This window comes from Vanessa atalanta, chromosome 9 (assembly GCF_905147765.1).
Source record: "Vanessa atalanta chromosome 9, ilVanAtal1.2, whole genome shotgun sequence".
NCBI lineage: Eukaryota > Metazoa > Arthropoda > Insecta > Lepidoptera > Nymphalidae > Vanessa > Vanessa atalanta.
Window position 1 is genome coordinate 11228622 of NC_061879.1, and position 23920 is coordinate 11252541.

Genomic DNA, 23920 nt, shown 5'->3' on the forward strand with positions numbered 1-23920 from the left:
TATATACCGCAAAAATTAAATCAGTATGAAGTCAAAAGAATCTACTACAGTATCTTAAATATAAACAACTTATTGTCAGCGAGCGAAAGACAAAAAACAAAAGAGGTAATGGACATGGACTGGACGTTTAAAATTGTTAATTTAATTCGAGGAAATTCCTTCAAACGTTGTCTCTTTCAATTGCAGCTGGATGAAAACCAACCTGAATTATTACTTCGTACCATTGTAAGATAGTTAAGCCGAAGTAAATTTCTGAAACGATTTCATGATTTATTGCCCGAAATAATATATTTAATTTGCGAACGAAATTTGACAATTTAAATGATGAAACTTGACATATTCGACCGCTTTTCCTTTTATTTAAAATAATTTAAATTTATAGAGTGAAAATAAAACTGTAATTGATATTTTCAGGAGCTTATGAAACGAAATTCGTGTTGCTAATAGACGATTTAAAACAGAATAATTATCCAAATTATTTTGGTTTAACGGTAGAAAAGATACAAAATTATTCTTTTGTGATATTTAAATTAAAATATTTTTTGATTTATTGCATTATCTGGCTTTTTAAACTACATTACATTTTGCGCAAGGCGCAAGGTAGGAACTCACGCACATCACTCACAACACACATCCGATATTATGCCGCCAAACAGCAGTAGTTTGTATTATATACATAAAATTTTAGCTCGCAGGGTTAGTGGCACATTGCGGATGTAAGGAATGTTTAATATTTCTTACAGCGCGAATATCAATGGTGATGATAACCAATTACCATCTGGTAACTCATGATCCCGTAACAACATATATTATATAATTCAAAAGTATCCATTGCACCTACTGGTTGTAATATGATAGAATCAGGTCTTATTCAAAATAATTAGGGTCGCAGAGACTATTATACTATACGTATTATACTATACAATACGATTACCAATTTATAGAAGTTATATAAAAATAGTATCGGTAAGCGATCTGGGATATTGTCGCTGTTACCGTCTTGTATAGATTAATAGTAAAAACCTTTTTAAAAACTATGACCACCTCACGTCCCCATCATGAGACCATTATTCTTCAATGTTATTGCATTTCGTTTCTTATTGAATACTTTTTAGGTAAATTAAAAAGAGATATTAGTTAACTTTTCATACCTTAAAGGCCGATATTGCACCTACAATCCACTCGGCGTTGCCGATGTTCATGGGAGGTGGTAGTCACTTTCCATCAGATGTTCGTTGTTCGTTCGCCTTGTCCGTTTGCTCAACTATTCCATAGAAAAAGTGGTTTGTGTAATCGTTAAAATAACTTATAACTTTTTACTCGATACTTTGCTCCAAAAAATATTAAAACAAATGCATATAATGTATGAAATTGTTTTTTTTTACGCTTAAAGTAAATAAAAAACAAATCGAATAATCGTATCATATTATATAAGAGCTGGGTAATCCTACCCATCCTAAGTTTCTGTTATTTGTAAAAAATATTGTATTAAAAAGTTTGTCTTTCAAGAACTTAACGAAAATCAGATAATAAAGCATATTCAGGAGGATAAAAAGAGATCTCTTAAACATAGAACGATTGCATTTTGTGGTGCACATGTTTGCTTGGACTTTTGCACATAGGCAGAAAAAAATAGCTACTTCGATTCCGAACAGCTAATAATTAATACGTCAACAATCCGCATTTATCTAACTTTTATCGAACGCAAATAAGATTGCTTTTTGAAGTGAATGGTATTGTTTTTTTTTTATTTAATATACAACATCCACGGGCTCACAGTTGCCCGTGCCTTTTTCTTACATTTTATTTTTACAAATTGTGGCGTTATTTTATATTTTTACTAAACATCAGTAGATCTTCGCTGGACTTCTCGATCTTGTCATCTTCTTGGAAGAAAATGGTATTGTTATGTTCAAGTATTCAATACCAAATGCAACAGTTTTGTCTTATTCATTACTCGGGCCGAACATAGTCTGTTCTTTTTTATAGCTTATTACGTCAACGTAGTCGAATAGCAAATTGTCGGTCCGGGCGCTTTGCAAAGTTTTGGCGCGAATGCTGCCAAAACTATAACAGATACAAGAAAACTTTAAACAAAGAGGTCACAGTAGCTATTGTATTATCTTTATGTTTTTGCTATTTATATTAATAAGACCTTACCTTAAATTTATCTTTTTAATTACTTGTAAAATAGTGTTAATTAGTTTTAAAGTATAGAAGAAACTAACTTGTTCTTCTAATCTCGTAAGTGTTGTCTATTGCGAGCAATAGGTACATTACAGAGCGAGGCGATGTCTGAAATCTATCAAGTTAAAGGGGAGTTAAGTCCACCACAGGGCTTAAGTGGAGGTTCATACATACGTAATGTAATAGTTAGACGAACGTGCAAATGGGCAATCTTTTTTTATATAGGCAAACGAAAAAAATTGACACCTAATGGTAAGTAGTCGCCAATATATAAAGAAATATTAACCATTCCTTACTTCGAACACAGTAATAAAAAGTATTACTGTTTGACGGTATAATATCTACGGACTTTGCTAATTATACGAATGCATAAATATGAGTTACTATTAAAAAAATATGTACACATAAAATCTCCGTAGTACTACGAATCCGCATTCCTCAAACAAAATATCGATACGTTAAATCCACCGCCTCAAAATCCCTCAACAGTTAATATGTTTTTTACAATTTTTGTGCAAAGCAATAATTTAATTTAACTAATACGATTATCGCTGAACTCAAAGTAGCTGTACGTACTATTTGCGATTCGGCTTGTTCCAAATGAATGGAACTAAAGCCCATCGTTGTTTGTACATTAAATCACACCAATGTTTATTCAGAAAGATTTGTAAATACTACTGGAGTACACTGTTTAAGTGCAGTCCGATGACCGATCGGTCATGAAAACGGAGGCGGATGATCTCGTTACGAAGCTCGGAACCTCGTGCCTTCATTAACATATAATTAACATACTCAAACACTAGTAACAACATAGGAACGGCTTAACGGGACTCTATGCAAACACTGCCAACAAGCCGCGGCTGGGGCACTTCACGCGCAATTATTGTACTTAGCTATTGTCTACACAAACATTCGGGCTGTTTACTCGACAAATGTAACGGAGCGCGCAACGAGATTAGGTTTTGTTTATTGTCTTGCTTACATCCTCCTTGAATCTCTTGGCTTTTTGCAAGAAGTTTATTTTATCTGTGAAAGAGATATGCACTTTTAAAAAAATAAAACTGTTATAAGTTTTATTAAAATAACTAATAATGTAATATAATATAATTTGTCATTTGAGTCGTATTTAAATATACAATTTTTATTTAAGCTTTAATTTCGAATAACAAACTAAAAAAGTTATAGTATCGAAAGTTACATATGCGTAAAAATAGCAATTAAATAATAAAAATAAATCTCTTCCGAGTTTTATTCATAATGATACGGGAAAATTGTTGATTATTATTTATATCCTCTAATGAATATAACTTTTTATCCCTAATTATAATTAAAGATTAAGTTTTGTAAAGTTACATTAAGGTATTATTTAACGTTAGGCGAGCTTATTCTTTTTAGATTTATTACTTTAGAAGAGGTAGCACAGGAACAACACATTGCCTTTGTTCAGATAAAGTTTATTTTATGGTTAAAGCGAGAACATTAGTATTCATTGTAGTGTCAAAATGAAGTAAGTTTATTGTATTATAGAGACTAAAGGAGATCATTTAGCTGTATTAAATATTTATTATTTATAATGCCGTTGTGTTATTTGTGCACAATTTGAGTTGTATTTATTTCAATGTGATTCTTAGCCTATTCCTAATCCGACATAAACAATGGAGACAACTTTGTATAACCATTTACTGAAATTAACTTTATGACCCTGGGTATAGCTATTCTTCTAGTTGAAAATAGTAGTAGTTGAGACAATGTATCCGTATTTACAACAGGATACCAGAAAACGATAATACATTGTAAAAAAAAATATATCAGGCAGCCACTCGACAATAGAAATTGATGACTATTAAATAAAACATAATCATATCATATTAAACAAAATATCAATCAAATTCAAAGAATCGAAAATTTATAAATAAAGAAAAGAAAACAAATTGGTTTTTATTGCCGCACGCACGGAACTAAACAAATAAATAAATTTCATGTATAATTTTGTATGTAAAATGATGCAACAATGTTCTTCATATTTTTATTTGCTACCTTTTTCGAGCATGCTCAAAATACTCGTTGCGTCGCAGGTCACAATTGATACAATCTCGTCTTCTCTTTTTCTGTTCAGACGTTAGAGATGAACTGCTATCGATGAAATATTGTTTGTAAGACATACTATATAGTATTTTTATAATAGAATACGTTCTCAATAAAAAAATCTTCTGTCGAGCTCTCTCAGCATTTAAAACTATTCCAGTTCGTCAGATATCTTCGAAACTTGCAAAAGTAAGTCTTCTATTAGAGCTAGAGATAGACTCTTCTTCTTCGGTTCCATCTTAACTCTCTTATGTCTAAATACATTTTTAGTGCGTTTTTGGAGAGACCAGAACATATTAATTAGCTTTATGTGCTGCAACACCGAACACCATTTCAATCAATCCCACGCAGTAAACTGTATTTGTCTTAACATATGTCACGCTAACCACCAGCTCGCAAGGATTTGCGTGATGGAATAAACTTGTGTGCAAAACGAGAATTTCTTCTTCATGAACATGAAAGCAGTCCGTATTACAATGAGAAATGTTCGAGATCAGAGAACGTGACGTGACAAATTATGTCATTCAGGTGTACAGGATCATATGATTCAAGATTCTGGTTCTTCTAGATCTACAATTCCTCATGTTCCATATCTAAACGAGCATCTTAACGACACGTAGTAATCTCACATTGTTATTACTACAAGCGAAATTTAACCTTATCTGCCCGCAATAAATCCGGTTTCACTAAAATACGAGAATAAGGTACGACGTCAGTAATAAACTATATGAATAACAATCCCTTTAAATGCTTTTCCTTGTTCATACAAGCGATTCTGCATTCAATTTAAAGAAAACTGAAAATAATATTGTAGTTAAATGTTCCATATTAACAGTTAATATCAACACAGAATCCCATTATTCTTTGTATTAATTTTATTTTTACATAGTTATTTTAATGCTAGTTGGTGATTTAATTTTAATGAAGAATGAAAGCAAATCAGGAAACAGACTATGGATATGTCCCTCTTGTTCGAATCGCGAAAATTTGAAATTATAATTGGTGACAAACTCTTCCCGTTGTACAGTTAAATTAAATGCGCTGTAAACATTTCATGTGTACTACTTCATGCTTATTGCATCATTAGTCAGCTACCTCATATGGCTGATCACAAAGGATTCGGGATCGATACCGGTTTTGCAATTAAAAGTATTTAGGTTTTCTGGCATGAAATTCTCTAACGTCTACCTGGTGGTAGGGTTTTATGCTAGCCGATCTTGATAGGTACCACCCACTCATCAGATAATCTACCGCTAAACAGAAGTACCTAGTATTGTTGTATTCCAGTTTGAAGGATGAGTGAACCATTGTAACTACAGGCACAAAGGAGATAACTTCTTAGTGAGGAATGTAACTACAGGCACAAGGGACAAAACGTCTTAGTGAGGAATGATTAATATTTCTTATAGCGCCATTTTCTATGGGTGGTGCACCACCACCACCATTTGACATCAGGTGGCCTATTTACACTTCCTCCTACCTATATCATAAAAAAGTCTTAGTTAGGTAACTTGACAGTGTAAAATACTTTTTCCTCGACGAGCATCGACCCAGCGCCTGTCTTTGTCCGGTCGTTTCAAATTGTTCTCAGTTCAAACTATGAGAGAACTCTCTCAGTTCATTGAGAACAGGGAAGTGTTTTGCAAAACACACACTAATGATGTAACAGATCCTCCATAGTTGACTCCCTGATCAAAATGTGGCCAAAATTTCATGAGGAGTACTGTGTGTATTAACATAATATGTAACTAACTGTACTAACGTCCTGGACGTTGGGCACGATGTCTGATTGTCTTTTGTCTCAATAAGTTTTAATCAAGTGTCCTATACGAATTAGTTGCCTCATAACTCAACCGTCGCGTGGTCTACATAATTACAGCGTAGTATTTTCATATGCGGTTGTCGGATTCGCGAGAACTGGACTCGCAGCGTCGTGATCTTACATTTATTTGAGAATAATTGAGTGGCGCGCCAGATGAACACTCTGAGTCACATTTATCTGAACCATTTGTGATGTAATTTATATATATTTTTTTACATTAATCTTAACTATAAATTGCAAATTATTTAGTTTATAAATTGTAGTATTTAATACAATTTATTCGATTGTAGAGCTTTGCAAGCCCTTGGTCGGAATAACCCACTCATTTCTATATTCTACCGCCAAACAGCAATACTTAGTGCGTTTTGAAGGGTGACTTAGCTAGTGTAACTATAGGCACAAGGGACATAACATCTTATTTCCCACAGTCAGTGGCGCTTTAACGATGTAAGGAGATACCTACTTAGTATTGTAGTACTCCAGTTTGAACGGTAAGTGAGTATTACACCGGCAACGGCGAGTCCCACATAACGCCTCCCTTTATATGGGGGAAAAGCGTAACGCGTTTTTCTAGTGAGAAAAAAATAATGATTGAACAATAATGGTGACTCATGTGAACATTTTAAAACTGGTTATTTGAAAATAGCAACAATGCTAGTTTCTTGCCATTCTTGTCGAAGGTTGCTTTTCAAAACGGTGGTAGAGTTGAAATATTGACGATTAAAAAATGCTGTTTTGTGAAGTTTACTTCAATCAAATACATTTGATTTGATTTAGTATTAGATTAAATTAATAATTTAATAAATTCGTTACTTCAAACATAATTAGGCGGACAATGGCTATCATTTTACTCCCGTAGATATGTTGCTGGATGGGGTACTAATTATGTGATAATATTCATTTCTGTACGTATCAATACCAAAATAACTTTTGTTTATTCAGGCTAATAAAAGCCCTTTTGAATCTATTTGGGACAGTAATGTATTAATAAATAGCTCCAACCGGTAAGAACCGCTAAGAAACTCAATATTTACTCATTTTCATCGATTTTCATTGCTTTTTTTAATTAAATAGCAAGTCAAATCAAAATATACTTCGTTCAAGTAGGCTTTTACAAGCACGTTTAAATCGTCATTTAACAAACAATTTAAAGTTAAGCTACCACCGGTTCGTAATGTAGATACTACCGAGAAGAACCGGCAAGAAACTCAGTAGTTACTCTTTTTCAGCGTCTAAAAATATAGTCATGTTTGTTGAATACAATTATATATGTATGTTATGTCTCCTGCCTGGAAGTCAACAAGCATTAACTCCACGCTTTTAGCATTAATATATTATTTATCATGAATCGATAGATACTAACTTTACGCTTTTTTATCATTGATATGGTCTTTTATCGAATAGTGTTATTTATCAATGTTTTTATTTTGATATGAATTTTTAATTTATTAATAGACTAATTTAAATATATCTGCAGAATATTATTACGGAAACAAATATCATGCCTTTATTGGGTATTTAATGGCTATGGGTTGAGATGTAGCCATAAAAATTACCGTGTGGTCGTGATTCTAGGTCGATTGATATTATTTAAGTCACACATTCCAAGGATATTTCTTTTAAATATTAGTATAGAGGTCTGTTGTAAAAACAAAGATTATCTTATAATATAAATCATGTTAGAATAAAACCTCGTAAAACTGGAGCCTCCTTTGTGTATAATCTGTTTTCACATATAATTTAGTATGTCGTAATAAAATTTTCAACCTAATTATGTTAAATGTAATTCTAATAGTCGTTTATTTGCTAGAATGTTTAAGTAAAAGGTAACTATAACTTTTAACTAAGTGAATGGTGTTCAAATATATAAAACACTAACTGTTTGCCCTAACTTCGTATGGGTGAAATAATAATACATTTTTAAGTCAATAATCAAGTTTTCCGGGTTCAATTACAACCATTCATCCATTCAAACACAGAAAGAAGTAGATAGAATAGGTTAATTACTAACGATTAATCGTAAAACTTACATTACATTAACAGCCTGTAAATTTCCCACTGCTGGGCTAAGGCTGCTTTTCCTTTGAGGAGAAGGTTTAGAGCATTTTCCACCACGCTGCTCCAATGCGGGTTGGTGGATACATATGTGGCAGAATTTCGTAGAAATTAGACACATACAGGTTTCCTCACGATATTTTCCTTCACCGCCGAGCACGAGATGAATTATAAACATAAATTAAGCACATGAAAATTCAGTGGTGCTTATCTGGATTTGAACCCGCAGTCATCGGTTAAGACGCACGCGTTCTTACCACTGAGGTAACTCGGCTCGGCCGTAAAACTTAATGACACTTAATATAGGAATTCATAAAATGTACAATTAAATTAAAATTAAAAATATAATTTCCGTTCCTTTTTATACAATCATATAAATAACACGATATCATTGTAAAAGAATAATATAATCATAAAATGCTATACGTTTTATTTTAGAATACGAGCGTTATTGGAGACCGACAAGAACTTATGACTTATATAACAACGACTTATATCATACGTGAAAACAAAGCGAAAGATTACGCGTCGGATATTACCCTTATTCAACATAAGTAATATTATTTGGGTTTCTCCCCCACGCTGATAAATGAAGATACTCGATTTTCATTGCGTTCGTTCATGCTGCGCCTTTTGCGTTTTGGCGTAAAACATGGCAACATTTTTCATGAAAATTTACCTTACCGTACAACTATTACTTGGAATAAGAATTTTTCTTCAAATTAAACATAGAAACATTCAGTTCACTGCTCTTCAATGTTTTAAAAAGTGTTATGTGAAAGAACCTTGATAATGTTTTGGAGGATACTGTTCATGCAAATACAAAAATTAAAATCTAAAAATATAAGATTTTGTTATTTACTTATAATTTTGCCTAAGAAAAGCAAACTTACGAACTTTTCTCTTTGTTTATGAGAATCTTAACTCCAGTTAAAAGCTGATTATTGTAAGCTTACTTTAATTTGAATTGTTGTTGGTCGACGGCTGTCGATGACGCAATAGACAGCCAATGAACATTAAGTATTTAGCCGAGTTAGTAAATCTAACTTTGATCAGTGTTTCAGAAACTGAAGTCATATCTCCGAACATGTGCAGTATATGAACATGCTTATGCTATCTGTAAAGAAATATAAAAGTACATTTTTAAATTAGTTTAAAAAATACATAATTAATCATTTGTCTCAACATTCTCAAACACGCACACATACATACATCTTAATAAAATCACAGTGTTGATCCTTAAGGAGTCTGAAACATATTTATCAAAATTTTAAATATCGAACGCATTACAACTTCCAAACAGATTAGTATTAAACGGTACAGCAGCTCGTAAATAGTATTAACCTGTTGAAGAATATATATCATAGAAGCTTATGAAGTTAGCACAAATTGGTTTGTCTGTAGTAATATTCATATCAAGTACCCAATGGGACTTTATATTTGATCTGTCTATCTCTTTATTATGAATAAATTAAACTCATGATTCTTCTTCATTTTTTTGTTACGTTTTTCATAAATTCATTTATAGTTTTCGATAAAAGAAATTGACCCGAATAAATTATGAAAGTGACTCACAATTAAAAATAATTAAACTAATAATTTAATTCAATAGATAAAAACTTAATTCGCTTTTAATTATCTACTGAATTTCAGTTGGCATTATGTTTTTTCCTTTGCATAATTAAAGTGAAAATAAATAAAAATAAATACTCGACAACCATTGTTATTACTTATCGTATCAAGGACGTCAAACAGGAAGTTAACGAATATAATTAATATTTAAATATCCATTCCAAACATAGACATTTAAAATTATAAGTTAGTCTGTTTCCGTAAATTTATTCAGCGGCCTATGTCTAGGAGTGTCGGCTGTCTATCTGCAGTTTATTTTTAATTACACATAAAATGTGTGTCTACAGACCATGCCAGTTTACAGCCGAGGCACTTATCGATTAATGATCGACTGCTTTATTGACATAGCTACTTAACGCTCGTGTAAAAATAAATAAATTTAAGTATTTATTACGAATTAGTAGATAAGCTTATGTTTAATTTTATCTGAACTGAAATATTTATCAAAACTGTTTTTAAATAAATTTATTTACGAAAATCATTATCAAAGTTATAAGGTAAAAATATTATGACGAAGATTTATAATAATACATAATTATCTCAAATAATACATAATATATGTCTAATGTACTTCCGGAAAAAATAACCTATTTTATTATTAACAATTTCAATACAATTAATGCTTCGTTAATATTTTCGATTTATGAAAAAAGAGTTATACGATGGATATACATTTAACACAAACACGTTAAGAACGTAGATAAACAAAGGTGAATTGAAAACGTTATTATTTTAAATCAGTTTAATATAAACTAAAGAAAAATTGTAAACATAGTATATACATACATACATACATATCCGCAGACGAATAGAAAAACTTATTTTTTTAAATCATTTACATATAGACGAAAGAAAAATAAAAACGTTATAATTTTACAAGTGGCCATAAAATAAGTTTTTACTATTTACGTACTGACTGCGAGCGAAATTTAACATTAAGTTTTTTAACTATCCACTTATTTAAGTAAAGTGTGTACGTTACATTTCCCGGTACAATAAGTCCCCTAATTATGTTGACACGGGTGTGTGCTTCATGTACGTTTCGTATGACAATATTTTCTGTACGTATTGACAATGGTATTATATTATAATGCCTCTTCGATGGCATAACAAATCTTTCAGTAGAATTGGAATATTCATAATAGTCACCTATATAATATATTACTGAAAACCCCCAATCATACACACGCGCACAATTTGCATGTGTTACTGTATAAATCATGGTCGCGAGGAATGGTGGCAAGAATACTAGCAGAATTTCCCCGTTGGATCGCAATCGTCTAGGCAAAAAATGAACTAGCCCTCCTGTCACCAGTGGAGGATTATACTTCTAATGAAGCGTTTTGCACTACTACCCCAAGGTCTAAGTGTTTCAACAGCAAATGGGATAAAAACATAATTTGAAATAATTATTGGTATTTTTTTTTTCAAATGTTATTTATCAACTAACAACTAAAGATGCGAGGCATTAGAGGTTTTTACTATAAAAAAAAATTTCACCTCATATCAGCTGCTATTTTTATTGCAGAATCAAGATGTTTGTATAACGATGTAAAGATAATTTAATTGTGATAAATTCTGTAGTCTTGGTGGTACCCAGTACCCAGTATTGTTGTGTTCCGGTTTGAAGGGTGAGTGAACCAGTGTAACTACAGGTACAAGGGTCATAACACCCCAAGGTCGGTGGCACATTGGCGATGTAAGGAATTTTTAATACGTCTTACAGCGCCTTTGTCTATGGGCGCTGGTGATCACCAGGAGGCCCATAGACATTTGCTCTTCCGCCTACATATATCAATAAAAAGAAAAGTTTCCAAAATTGATTGTGATGGATACGTAAAAAACGTGAAATAGTTTTAAAAAAAATCCTGTCTATCAATGTGTGAAACCTCAAAATTATAACTTGCGATAAAGAACATTAAGTGAGTCAACTTATTTATATATAAATATTTAATTCGTTTAAGATTTGGCACAAAACTAAGCAAAAAACAATTCTGAAAAACAATGATTTTTTTTCGATTCTAGGAGAAATATGTGTAATGCATTTACAAGTTTTTTTTTCTTCATATTATGTGAATCTGTTTTGAGTTTTGTTATTTTATACTTATTTCCGTGTGCTGAGGACTTATATACCTATTATAGAATAGAAATAACTTCGAACATACACTTGACTGTTTATCACTTTCTGGGACAGTGAACGCCTTTACTTAATAACAGTTACTTATCTATTATCTAGTATCCTGTCCCGAAACGTATTAAATTTATATTGTAATATTATTAGTATATATCGACTATCGCAGACAAAGGAAATTAAATGTTTTCTTTTCAAACACAGAACGACAACAAACTGATAATTTTAATTATTTTAATTGACACTAATAGCACTTCCAATTACATCATAATTATTATCATTCCCTTCCCTTATTCCCTTGCGCTGTGGTCAAGTTATTAATAAATTCCATAATTATAGAATTAATTAACGAATACTTTATTATATCCTTTTATTTAAATGGACACACAGTTGTTATTGTATAACATAACGCAACACACTTAAATGCGAAATATTTGAAGGTTAACAGACATAGAAACATATATCATTACGTACAAGAATACGTATTTAAAGTAATAAGAACCATTAAAATAAAATTAAAACATTAAAATTAAAAATAAATTAAAAAGAATAAACTCATACATTAAAACACATCATCTAAAATCCAATACTGATGACTCTAAATTATAATATACTTGAATTAAGTAAGCTCTTACAAGATGCCTTTTAGGAATACATACTCAGTGACCGAGGTACCACCATACCTTCTACGAACAAACAGTAATAATTAGCACTATTAATACTTACATTGTTGTGCTTCGGTTTGAAGGATAAGTGAGGCCGTGTACAGGCATAAGGGACAGCTCTTAGTTCGAAAAGCAGCGCATTGGCCTTGTAAGGGGTGGTTAATATTTCATACGGAGCCAATGTGGTACCATCAGGTGGTCAATTGGCCAGTCCACCTGCACATTTATAATTTAAAAAACCTCAGTTCTGTAAAATAAGCGAAAAGAAACTCACTACCATAGTCTTTTCTACCAATTAAATAAAATAGATACGTTAAAATAAAATGCTAATACATTTATATCCTCTCCGAAAATCAACAAGTACTAACTTGAATTAATATACCTTATTTAATATTGTTTCATAATTTATATTAAATATAATTTGTTTATATAAAATTTGAATATATTAATGGGCAGAGTAAAATTAATATAGCAATAATAGAACAATATGTATTAAAACAAAGTGCAATATTAAAGAGAGCATATTATAACTGAAGAAATTACCTTAAGATTAATATTTAACTTTATGTTATGTTTCAAGTGCAAATCTTTCAATGCCTATTTACCATTGCGACTAACACGAGGACTTTTTAAAATAACTAGGGATCTGAAGTGACTGCCTAGTTGTATAGAAGCGTAGCCTTTGCGTACCCAGCTCGAGCACTCTTGTCCCGGAGCTTTTCAATATTTCCGTGACTGGTACTTAAGTGGTTTAATTAAAATTTTAAGCGTTTATAAACATTTAATGTTTAAAAGCCTCATTATAATAATATTAAATTACGAAAAAAAAGACAAAAAGGCTCCGTTTAACTGCTTAAAAATGAATTACATACTTAGAACTTTCTTAAGGGCCTAATGTCTTTATTATATGTTAATTTTTATTTTCTGACATTCCCTAACCTTCAATGATTGATTGCTTCGTTGGTCAGGCAGATCGAACGTCCATTTTATTTCTATGTCAAGAAATTCTTTTAATAGCCCTGAAGGTAACAAGTCGGCTACCGCCCGAGCTTAATTTCTCAGCAGTATTCTCAGATAGCCATTTTTTGCATCAGAGTTAATAAGAATAGGAAGTACACCTATAATCTATTCCAACCACAAGAGGACAAAAGCCAAATCAACATTTGACATCGAAGTGATGCGGTATAATTGGTCGAGAGTTTGATCCATCATGATATTCATTGTGGATTTGCGAAAAAATTGCGTTTTAAACGTCGACGAATTTATTGAAACTTTGGATGTAATATTAAAAGTAGATATAAGTAGTTAAGTGAAATAGTGCTGTATTATAACTAAAGATATATTAGTCAAGAATCGTTAGCAGTGCACAATATAGCTGAACTATTATTAGATCGCGTGGCATACGTAAATCTATGGTTTGTCTATTCTTTCTTCAATTGGAATTTATTCCACTACACTCTACTATACAGATATGCTTGCGCACAGAGTTGTGCACTGTAGCATTTCTTGTGCACTTGACTAATGCTTCATATTAACCGTCGTGACGTGAACGTCATGACATTAGTATTTATTTAAATATATTATGCACAGTTGAATTCTCTCGCGGACCGCTAACTGTATGACAGACATTTAATATTGCTCGTTAGGAGAGTTAGGTTAAATTTAATTTACGTATTAAACGAATAAGCATTATTATACTTTTTTGTTTAATTTATAAACATAATACTTACAAGTTATAATCATTACTTTTAAATATAAATCAATAAGTTTTTGGTTACTTGTGTAGATAAAACATTACCCAGACACATAAACGTATCGGACAACCATCTCCTAAATAGGGATTACCCACTAAAAGGCATCCATTGCGAATCAATTACTTTTTATTAGAAGCTAAGCCCATCTGATCCGTGTGTAAAGTGACGGGTTCTTTATCGTGTTGTGAACATTAAACAGATGCCATGTAACAATATCACATTTCATTTATTTTCGATGTGTACGATCTGCAAGAAATATTTTACGGTCCAACTTATAAACGTTGTTTGATTAAACACTTATTTCTCTCTTTCTGTGAACATCGTGGATCATCGGAACAGCGAGGTGGAATAAGCTAAGACCCTTTCGTCTTCTCTAGACGAGGTCTTAGTCTAACATTGTAACATTTACAGGCAATTACTTGCCCGACCACACCGCCCCATACAACTTGTACGTCTACGTACCTGTCCATGTAATGTCTAGATCAAATCTTGCAATTGAAATTTGAAACATTTCTATCCAACCGATTGTGGTGAAATTTTGCAAACACTTTCGGTACTGTTAACAATAAAATTTAGCGTGACTTAGAATAGAGTCAGAATTTTCAGATGCAATCGTTATTTATTATTTTTTTATTTTTAAATTTATATTGGTATTATGGCACTGTTATATTTTATTATCTTATTTAGTCGTAATTGAAGATTGCAATAAATTATCCCCTTTTTTAACGCCGTGCAAAATCTTTTGAAGCGATTCCGACTCTCACTTGATTAGTTTTTCTCATGAATTGATAAAGAAAATGAAAAAATATCTTAATTCGTATTCACAAATTAGGACCTCTTACCTTTATATGTCTTTTATTTTATTTTGTTATTCGAAAATGTACTCTACTTTACCGTATTATATTCTATACGCATTATAGATATAGTTGACGATTATTTTTCATTTTCTTTCTCTCACTTAAGAATTTATTTTAGTTTTTCCTTTTAAGCTTTGTGTGAAGCCTTAAAATCTATCCCATCATTTAATATAAATTGTAAGTGAAGCAGTTTTGTAAATAAAAAGCCGCGATCGATTTATCTATATTTTCCTTAAATACTTCGCTCACTGAAATAACCTCGAAAATCATTATTCGATAATTTATTATATGTCTGTGAATCGGTTACCGATAAACATCCAATATCGTATCTTATTATATTATCATTGGAATCACATAAGATTCAATCGAAAATCATTTATTATATCATAACTTTAAAGCAACCCCTGACATACTTTGTAAACAAAAAGCTTAGATACGTAAGTTTAATATTATTAAATTATTTAGTGATCATTATTATAAAACAGACTTTATTTTAACCTTCGTAAAAGATTATAGTTACTTAGCAACGTCAATAAACTACTGGGCAAGAGCGAAGCTGACGGGACGCGTAGGAAGCGAGGAAGGAATGAATATTAGTATTATTTTACGCTTGAATTTCAACAGATTATTAGCAATAATTATTATAAAAATACATATAAAATGTAAAATTAATTATGAACTTAAATACAATTAACTTCCTGATTTTTATTTATTTTTTATTCATTTATTATTTGCTTTTAATTTAACAATTTTGTGAAGTCTTGATTTCTTGGTGATTTTATTTTATTTGATATCTTAATTGTGTGTTTTATAACTGTTTGTGTTTAATAATAAATAAATAAATATTATACAACATAAATTACGAAGCGCAACTACTTTAATTATAATTTATTTAATTATAATATTATTATTTTTAATTTTAAAGAATAATACCAATGCCCTAAATTAATTAAAGAATTACTAATATTCCTAATTACCCCTCCTTTTATGCTTATCACTTGTACAAGGCTATTTGGGCATCAGCCCAGGGCCCCTGGATTCAAGGGGGCCCTAGCTAAGTCAAGTCAAAATCAAAAATAGACGATAATGCGAAAGAATCCATAACTTTATTAAATTAAACAATGTGTATAGTTTGCAGCCCTGCGAGCCCTGCAATTCAAAAAAAATCAAACCCATTCAATTAATTTAATTAAAGTCTACGTTTAGATATATCTTAGGTGGGCCCCTAAGTAGTATTAGCCCAGGGCCCCCTAAACTTACGGTCCGGCCCTGAGTGGGGACGACAATAGCCCAAGGGGTCAGAATTGATCCTGCGACTTTTTACTTCACTAGGTGGCCCGTAATCCATTGCGTTATTGAAGCTTAATATATTATATTACATATATTATAATCACATTAATAATTAATTAAACAATTATTAATAAAGAAAATGAGAAGTGCTCTTATCAAGAAAACATTGAACGGAAAGCGACTTTGTTTAATATTATATATAGAGATTATATATTAAACCTTTCTTCGAAAAGCGCTGTATTGTGTATAAATACTAGGTATTTCAGTTTAGTAGATTTTCAGTTAGGCATTATACACAAACTCGTACTGTTTTTTTATACAGCAGCTGAACGTGTAACCTATTGGTCGACTTGATGTAAATTATCCTTGCAACACCAATGCGCCGCCAACCTTGACGACTAAGATATTATGTCCCTTGAAAATATAGTTCTAGTTCACACGTCCTTCCAAACGAAACACAACAATACTAATATAGAGTATTGTTGTTTGGTGGTAGGATATGTGATAAGTGGGTGGTACCTGACAGACGGACTTGCACAAAGGCCTACCACCAAATTTACTATAAATACTATCTATAAAACAATACATACTATGAATGTATAGATAATGAGACAAGTTATTATCGAGTATATATGTACATACATTAAACAATTCTGAATTCTAAGACTTTTGTTACGAGTCCTCTTATAATTAATATTATAAAAACTTCCACGTAAATATTTTTTCCTTGGAATAATCAACGCTATAAAGTGTGCGAATATGATTATTTTTAAAAGTGTAGTTCAAGACCCATTCACTCACGAAGGCGCACCCGTCCTGGTTATATTACTATCGGCGTACATTAGAATGAGTGAGTGAGTGACGCTAATGTAAAGTACATATATATGAGTATTAGTATGAGTATGTGAGTGCAATATGTAAGATTAGTGTGCGTGAGACTACTAAACAGTAAAGAAAAGTAGTTATAAAGCGTCAGCAATAAAATACAAATTAGATATTTGTTTAGTTTATTTTATTATTATTATTTTATTATCTGTGCCAAACACGCGTTTTCGTGAATGAAGAGATTTATTATTATTATTTATTATAAATCAGGGTTCGTGAAATATATCAATTGATTTTTACCTATCTTCTGAACAAGACTCATAGATCAATGCTTTAGGCCTGACTCTGAATGATTTCTTTTTATGATTAGTCGATTACAAATTAATATTAAAATAAAATTAGTTGATTTATCTCACAAACAAATGGAAATATGATAACAAAAGGTACTTGTTTTTAAAGTGTTCATTAAAAATTTCTTTCTCGAATAGATAGACACTAATTCCTTTGTTACTTTTTTTAATAAAAAATATAGTATTTCTATACTTGTATTAATTTACAAATTCCTTTCACAATTTTAAGTGTTTACAGAATGAAATTCGCTTCGTTTTCTTAGCCTGGATATATATCAGATATATATCGGATATATATTAAAAAATCGGATTTTTGATATTTGTGTTATAAATAGAGAAAAACAAATCTCATATTTTGCCTAGCAACAATTTATTTGTATGCCTTTATATTTATTGTTTGCCTTTAAGTTTGGTGAAATTCAACCACAAACGATTATGGTAAAAGATACCTTTTATGTCTTCTTTAAACGCTCCAATTCTAAGAAATGCTTAAAAATCTATCTTGGTTCCCTCAGCTTGTGATATGGTTTAATACTGCATGATTATGCTGTTATATTGAAACCGTAGAATTTTCACGCCTGGTTTCCATATAGCTAAATAAATATGGCATAAAATGAAGCCTTCCTAGTTGCAGAGTCTATTACTATAAATAATAATATCTAACATCGAGTAGAATACAATTTTGGATAAAAAAATATCGGAAAGACATAATAAAAAATATTTAATATGTATAAATCAAAGAAATTCACAAATATTATGATGAAAAAAAAATATTCTAGCGTTTTTGCAACAGCGTTGCGTCATATAAAACCTATGTAAGCCCAATGCGCTCAGATTTCGAGCGAAACGTGACAAATTTGCGTCCCGAGCTGACGGTCACGAGAAATAAATAAAACATACAGAGTTGTGACAATATTTTCTGAGAAATAATACTAACCCTGTATTATTATAATTCAAATCCAACCGGAAAGCATATAATACTCAAATTTAAATTTATTGGAAGCACAGGCTTGGCTCGTACAGGAACTTTTAAATTATCATTTAAGAAATTATATTACTTTGAAGACTTCATTACAAATCGGTGACAGGGAAAAACCGGCATAGACAACGTATAATCTATTGCAACAAGAGGACAAAATACAAAATAAACAACATTTGACGCGAAATCAAAACGTCTACGAAACTCTTACCGGAACTTTGGAAGTATATTTAAATTCGATATAAGTGGAAAAATCTTGTATTATAAATAAAGATATAATAATCAAGAACTGTTAGTAGTGCACGATATTTCTCTATTAAGAAAATCGCATGGAATATGTAAATCTAAGAAATGTTTATCTGCATTACTCCTTCGATTGGAATAGACAATAGACGACGACTTCATACCTCCAATTAAGCTATAAATCAAATACAATTATATTTTACAAATCATATCTATGGTTTTTTATCATCTGTTTAAAACTTGTGAATAATATCCATTATATATTTTTTGGAAAACACATTTATTATATTTTTATTCATATTTAAGTAACTTAAAGTTACTGCCAAAATTTTAAATCTCTACGGAATTTTATAGATAAGATTATTATAGAAAATAATACTGGAAAGTCTGTTATAAGTTTAGTTTCGTTTCTTTGGTTCCATTCTCCTAATTTTTTTAATAATAAATATTTTATTAAATAATATTAAGAAAATTAAATTAATTAAAATAGTATTGTATTGTCACAAAAATGCTTACAATAGCTCAGCTCATTTGGCGTGGTGAAACTTAAAACTTAGTTACAAGAATTCCCACACCTACTCATATTAACTTGTAGTGACTTAAGTTGAAGTTAAATAAGAGCTCGAAAGAAAAGTTAAGTACATGACGACTGCTGATCACATACATGCATACAAACTATTAAGTTTTCACCTTTGTCGCGACAATTTGATAGTATGTCTTACTATAGCATAGCATTACCTGATTTTAATTTATTTTTATTATTTTGTAGGCAAATGGGCCACCTGATGTTAAGTGGCCACCACAACGTAGACTTTGGCACCTTGAGAAATATTAATCATTTCTCATATCAAAAATGCGTTACCATGGAAACTGAGATGTAATATCCCGTGTGATAATAATTACACTGGTTCCCTAAGTCTTCAACCCGAATCACTAGAATACTAAGTATTACTTGTTTGGTAGAACATGTGATTTGAGGGTCGTACCCACCCAGACGGGCTTGTGCGCTTGACGCTTGATTTGCCTACAATCAAGTTATTTTAGCTTTAGCTAAATTCAAATAAAAATATCTCGAAAGAAGTAATATTTAATTGGATATAAGAATTAATCAAATGAACAAAATTAATGTTTTAAATAGAAAGATTAAACAATTTTTTTAGCCGATCACAAATTTATGACTTTAATATACCTGATATGAAATTGTTTGTGTAATTCGCCCGCAAGTGTCTTTATTCGCCAATTTACTTACATTTGCGCTCCGCCCGCGTGTCGTAAAGTAATATTATCCACTGCTGGGCGAGGGCAATAGTGCCTCTTTTACGGGCCGCGAGCGAACGTCACATGGGAAATTATTTGACGTGGCGTTTAATGGATTTTTGCCTTCATAACATGCTACCTCCCGCCAAATAAAAACACGAGTATACAAAATACTTAAATAGCTGCAAGCGTGTTTGCATACAGATAACATTTTTGTATAAGAATTTTAATTTTAATTATGACACAGATATTTTAAATTAATATTTTTTTTAATATCAAGTAACTAGGTAGGCCAATTGGGCCATTTGATGCTAAGTACAGACATTGCCTGATTTATATTAAGGATGATCCTTTACCTCGTCAATGAACTACCAAAGTAAGATATTATAGGACGCAATGCTGTTTGGTAGTCGAATATGTGAGGAGTGGATGCCACCTATCCAGACGAGTTCGCATAAGGCTTACCAATAATAAAATATAAATAAATAATATGTATTGTTTCAGAGTATACCGTGACAAGCTTGGAACTCTTGGAACTCCGGGTGCCGACACACGTGCCTCTGGGCACAAGGCCGTCGCTATCATGTCGCTGGCGACTGAGTCCCACCGATATTTTGTACTCCGTCAAATGGTACAAAGATGGAAAGGAATTCTTTAGACACGTTCCGCGCGATGTTGAACCTAGGAGAAAATTTTTGTTGCCTGGAGTTGATGTAGAGGTAATTCAGATCTTATAAATTATAAAAAGTAGAAATATATGTTACGATTTTGTGCTGATATCACTATTCTTATATAATTTCGTGCAGGTCTACGATAGGCCCGATCGAAACTTTTCCATAATTATAGATCGTTAAAACTAATTATTTTTGTTTCGATAACATATGTATATCTGCAAAGTTCGTATGTTCGAGATATTTCAATATTAAATCGAAGCAATTCAATGATATGACAGTTCAACGGCGGCCATGTTTAACGTTTATGGGTGCATTCAGAAAGCGTGTTCTAAATAATATTTTCGTGCAGGGGTACGGTAGTTAGTATAATTAATTATTTATATTTGTAAAGTTTTATTTATTTTACTCAAACGAAGTCAGGTTTCCATCTAGTAAGTCAAAAAATTAAGACTTATGGCTAATTCACACTAATTTATAACGACAGTCGAGTAACACTTCAAATATCAAATATAATCATATTGTAGTCTTATTATTTTATCATTGCAGTGCGAACAAGGCCTTAGTTTATGACACTCTTAAATTACGGAATGTTTTTTTTTTTATTCAATAAAAGCATTAACTTTAATGTTAATGTTTTGCTTAAAGGATTATAAAACATCATTAAAATATACGTTAATTAACATCATTAAAATTTCATTAGAAAATTAATAATCATTATATTAAACTTAGATATATTTTTTATTTTATAATAATAGTAAATAAACAGCGGGTATTTTAAATAACATCTTAAACATCTTGTAATATTTACACAATAGACAATACAGTTTTGGATAAACATAGTGACTGTAATTGCAAAAGGTCATATGTAAATATTGAACACAACGCCATGAGGATAGGATATTTCCTTATGTTTTATTATTGTAGTCTTCACATTTTTGGCTCTACCATTTTTATGGGAACCAACGAATAGCATAACATTCAAATAAACGAAATATATGAATACATTCATCAAAAAACAAAAATCGGTCAAGTGCGAGAGAACCTCTGAAGAGGATTCCGTACGATGAACACGACATTATCTACTAGACTAATTACTTAAAACAAACTTAACTTTGTAGACATGTTCCATACATACCAAACTATTTATTTTAAAATTATTAGAAATATATTAAAACACTTACACACTTTAGACAGTACAGTTTGCAAACCTTCTTTTTTTTTTAATTGTCACCCAAGAGTGACCTATATTAAAAAATCAATTACGTCACACATCTAATTTTGGGTCACATAAATTCTTATGTGTAGCAAATTTAAACTTAATCGGGCCAGTAGATATGAAGGCAAATTGATTATAACAAAACGACACGAGCGAGATTTCCGTTTTTCATTCGGACGCATGGAAAGCATAAAACTGAAGTTACGTACGTTTTGCAGTGTTCAATTGGATATACGACCTTTTTTACTATAATGAAACACATTCACAAGCTGAATATGCAATTATTTAGGTCACATAATTATGATCAGACCAGTAATTAGGCATCATGGTGCGTTCTTGGTACGTTGCATTAAGAACATTCCAACTTATTAAGGCTTCTCAACAAAAAAAGAACTTAAGTGTAGCTCAAATAAAAACAAGCTGAATTCTATTCTAAAGTATCTAAGGTTTATATTAGAGCCGTGATGATCCTGTGAACGACGATCGCGGTTTTAAATCTAAACGCACTAAATTTCATATGGTGAATTTGAGTTTATAATTCAGCTGATGTCCGACAGTAAAGGAAAACATCATGAGGAAACCTGTATCGGATGAAATTCTACCTCAACTATCAGGAACACGATAAACAAAGCGCAAATATAATGATAAATATAGTTGAATTTTCTAAATTAATTTTGCTTGGTGGCAGTGCTTTGTGCAGGCCCGTCTGGTTAGGTAGATACTCATCAAATGTTTTATCGCCAAAGAGGAATACTTAGTATTGTTGTGTTCCGCTCTGAAGGCGATAGTGACTTATTATCCGCCTACCTACATCAGAAGGAGAAAAACTAAGAAGTATGTTTTTTCTTGATAAACCTTAGTGCAAGCCGTCCGGCCCACTCATCACATATACCATCACACATTATTGTGCTATAATAAATGCCATTAGTTTTATTTAAAAAGACAACGATGATATCATGAAACATGAATTTATTTAGTATATTACCGGTAATTGAAATACGGACAAAATTAGAAAATATATATATATACATAAATACATATTATTGTTACTATGGATATACCCTGAATTGTAAATTTTCCCCTATATTCCTAGAACACTATTATAATGTATTTACTTTGATAATATTAACTAGCTGAATTAGCGGCGTTTCCCGTCGATTTTCCCGATATTTTTAAAACTTTATCTATAGCACTCAAGCCAATTCATAGAATTAAATGGGGATGATCCCCATTTTATTCTGTGAATTAAAAAAAATATCCTATATAATTCCCCGGGACTCAAAGATCTCCTCACTAAATTTCATCTAAATCAATTATAATACAAGTCGTCTCCTTCTTTCGAATGTCAAATTAATAATGAAAGAAAGAGAGAACTCTAAACTAAACTATTTAACTAAAAACCATTATATATTTATCGCTTTATACGAATAATTAGTAGGATTAAGTAACTGAAACTAACTAATATAAATTACTGATTATGAATTACAATATACCGGTAACAGTTTAAACTGTCGGTATTACCACGATTTCACAAATACTTATCCTAAATAAACAATGTATTAACATTCATTTTTAATGCTAATTATACAAAATAATATACTGAACGTGGTTTGAAATAATTCATCTAAAACTTTGTCCAATAATTGATGTTTTAATAGTTTTTGGTACAGTACTGTCAAGCCCACAACTAACAAACTATTTATCAAGTCGATAGATTCTATTATCCTGAAGCCTCGTGCCTTCAACGAATTTTCAAAAATAGTGTTTTTCATGAAAGAAAGCCGTTTCAACTAGATTTGCAACGAACAGTATGTTCGGCCTGTGACCGAAACCGAGTATTCGGTGGCTAAATGATTAATATTTAACACACGTTCGAAAATTACCTCGCAAACCGCAAT

The 23920-nt window shown here is 31.3% G+C and overlaps 1 protein-coding gene across 1 annotated transcript in view; it reads left to right on the top strand.

Annotated features, from left to right (window-relative positions):
* LOC125066440 overlaps window positions 1-23920 on the top strand; it is a 73245-nt gene that overhangs the window by 40830 nt on the left and 8495 nt on the right. Inside the window, exon 3 of the mRNA XM_047674510.1 lies at window positions 20637-20851. Coding sequence (XP_047530466.1) covers window positions 20637-20851 — 215 coding nt within the window. The remainder of the gene's footprint in view (window positions 1-20636; window positions 20852-23920) is intronic.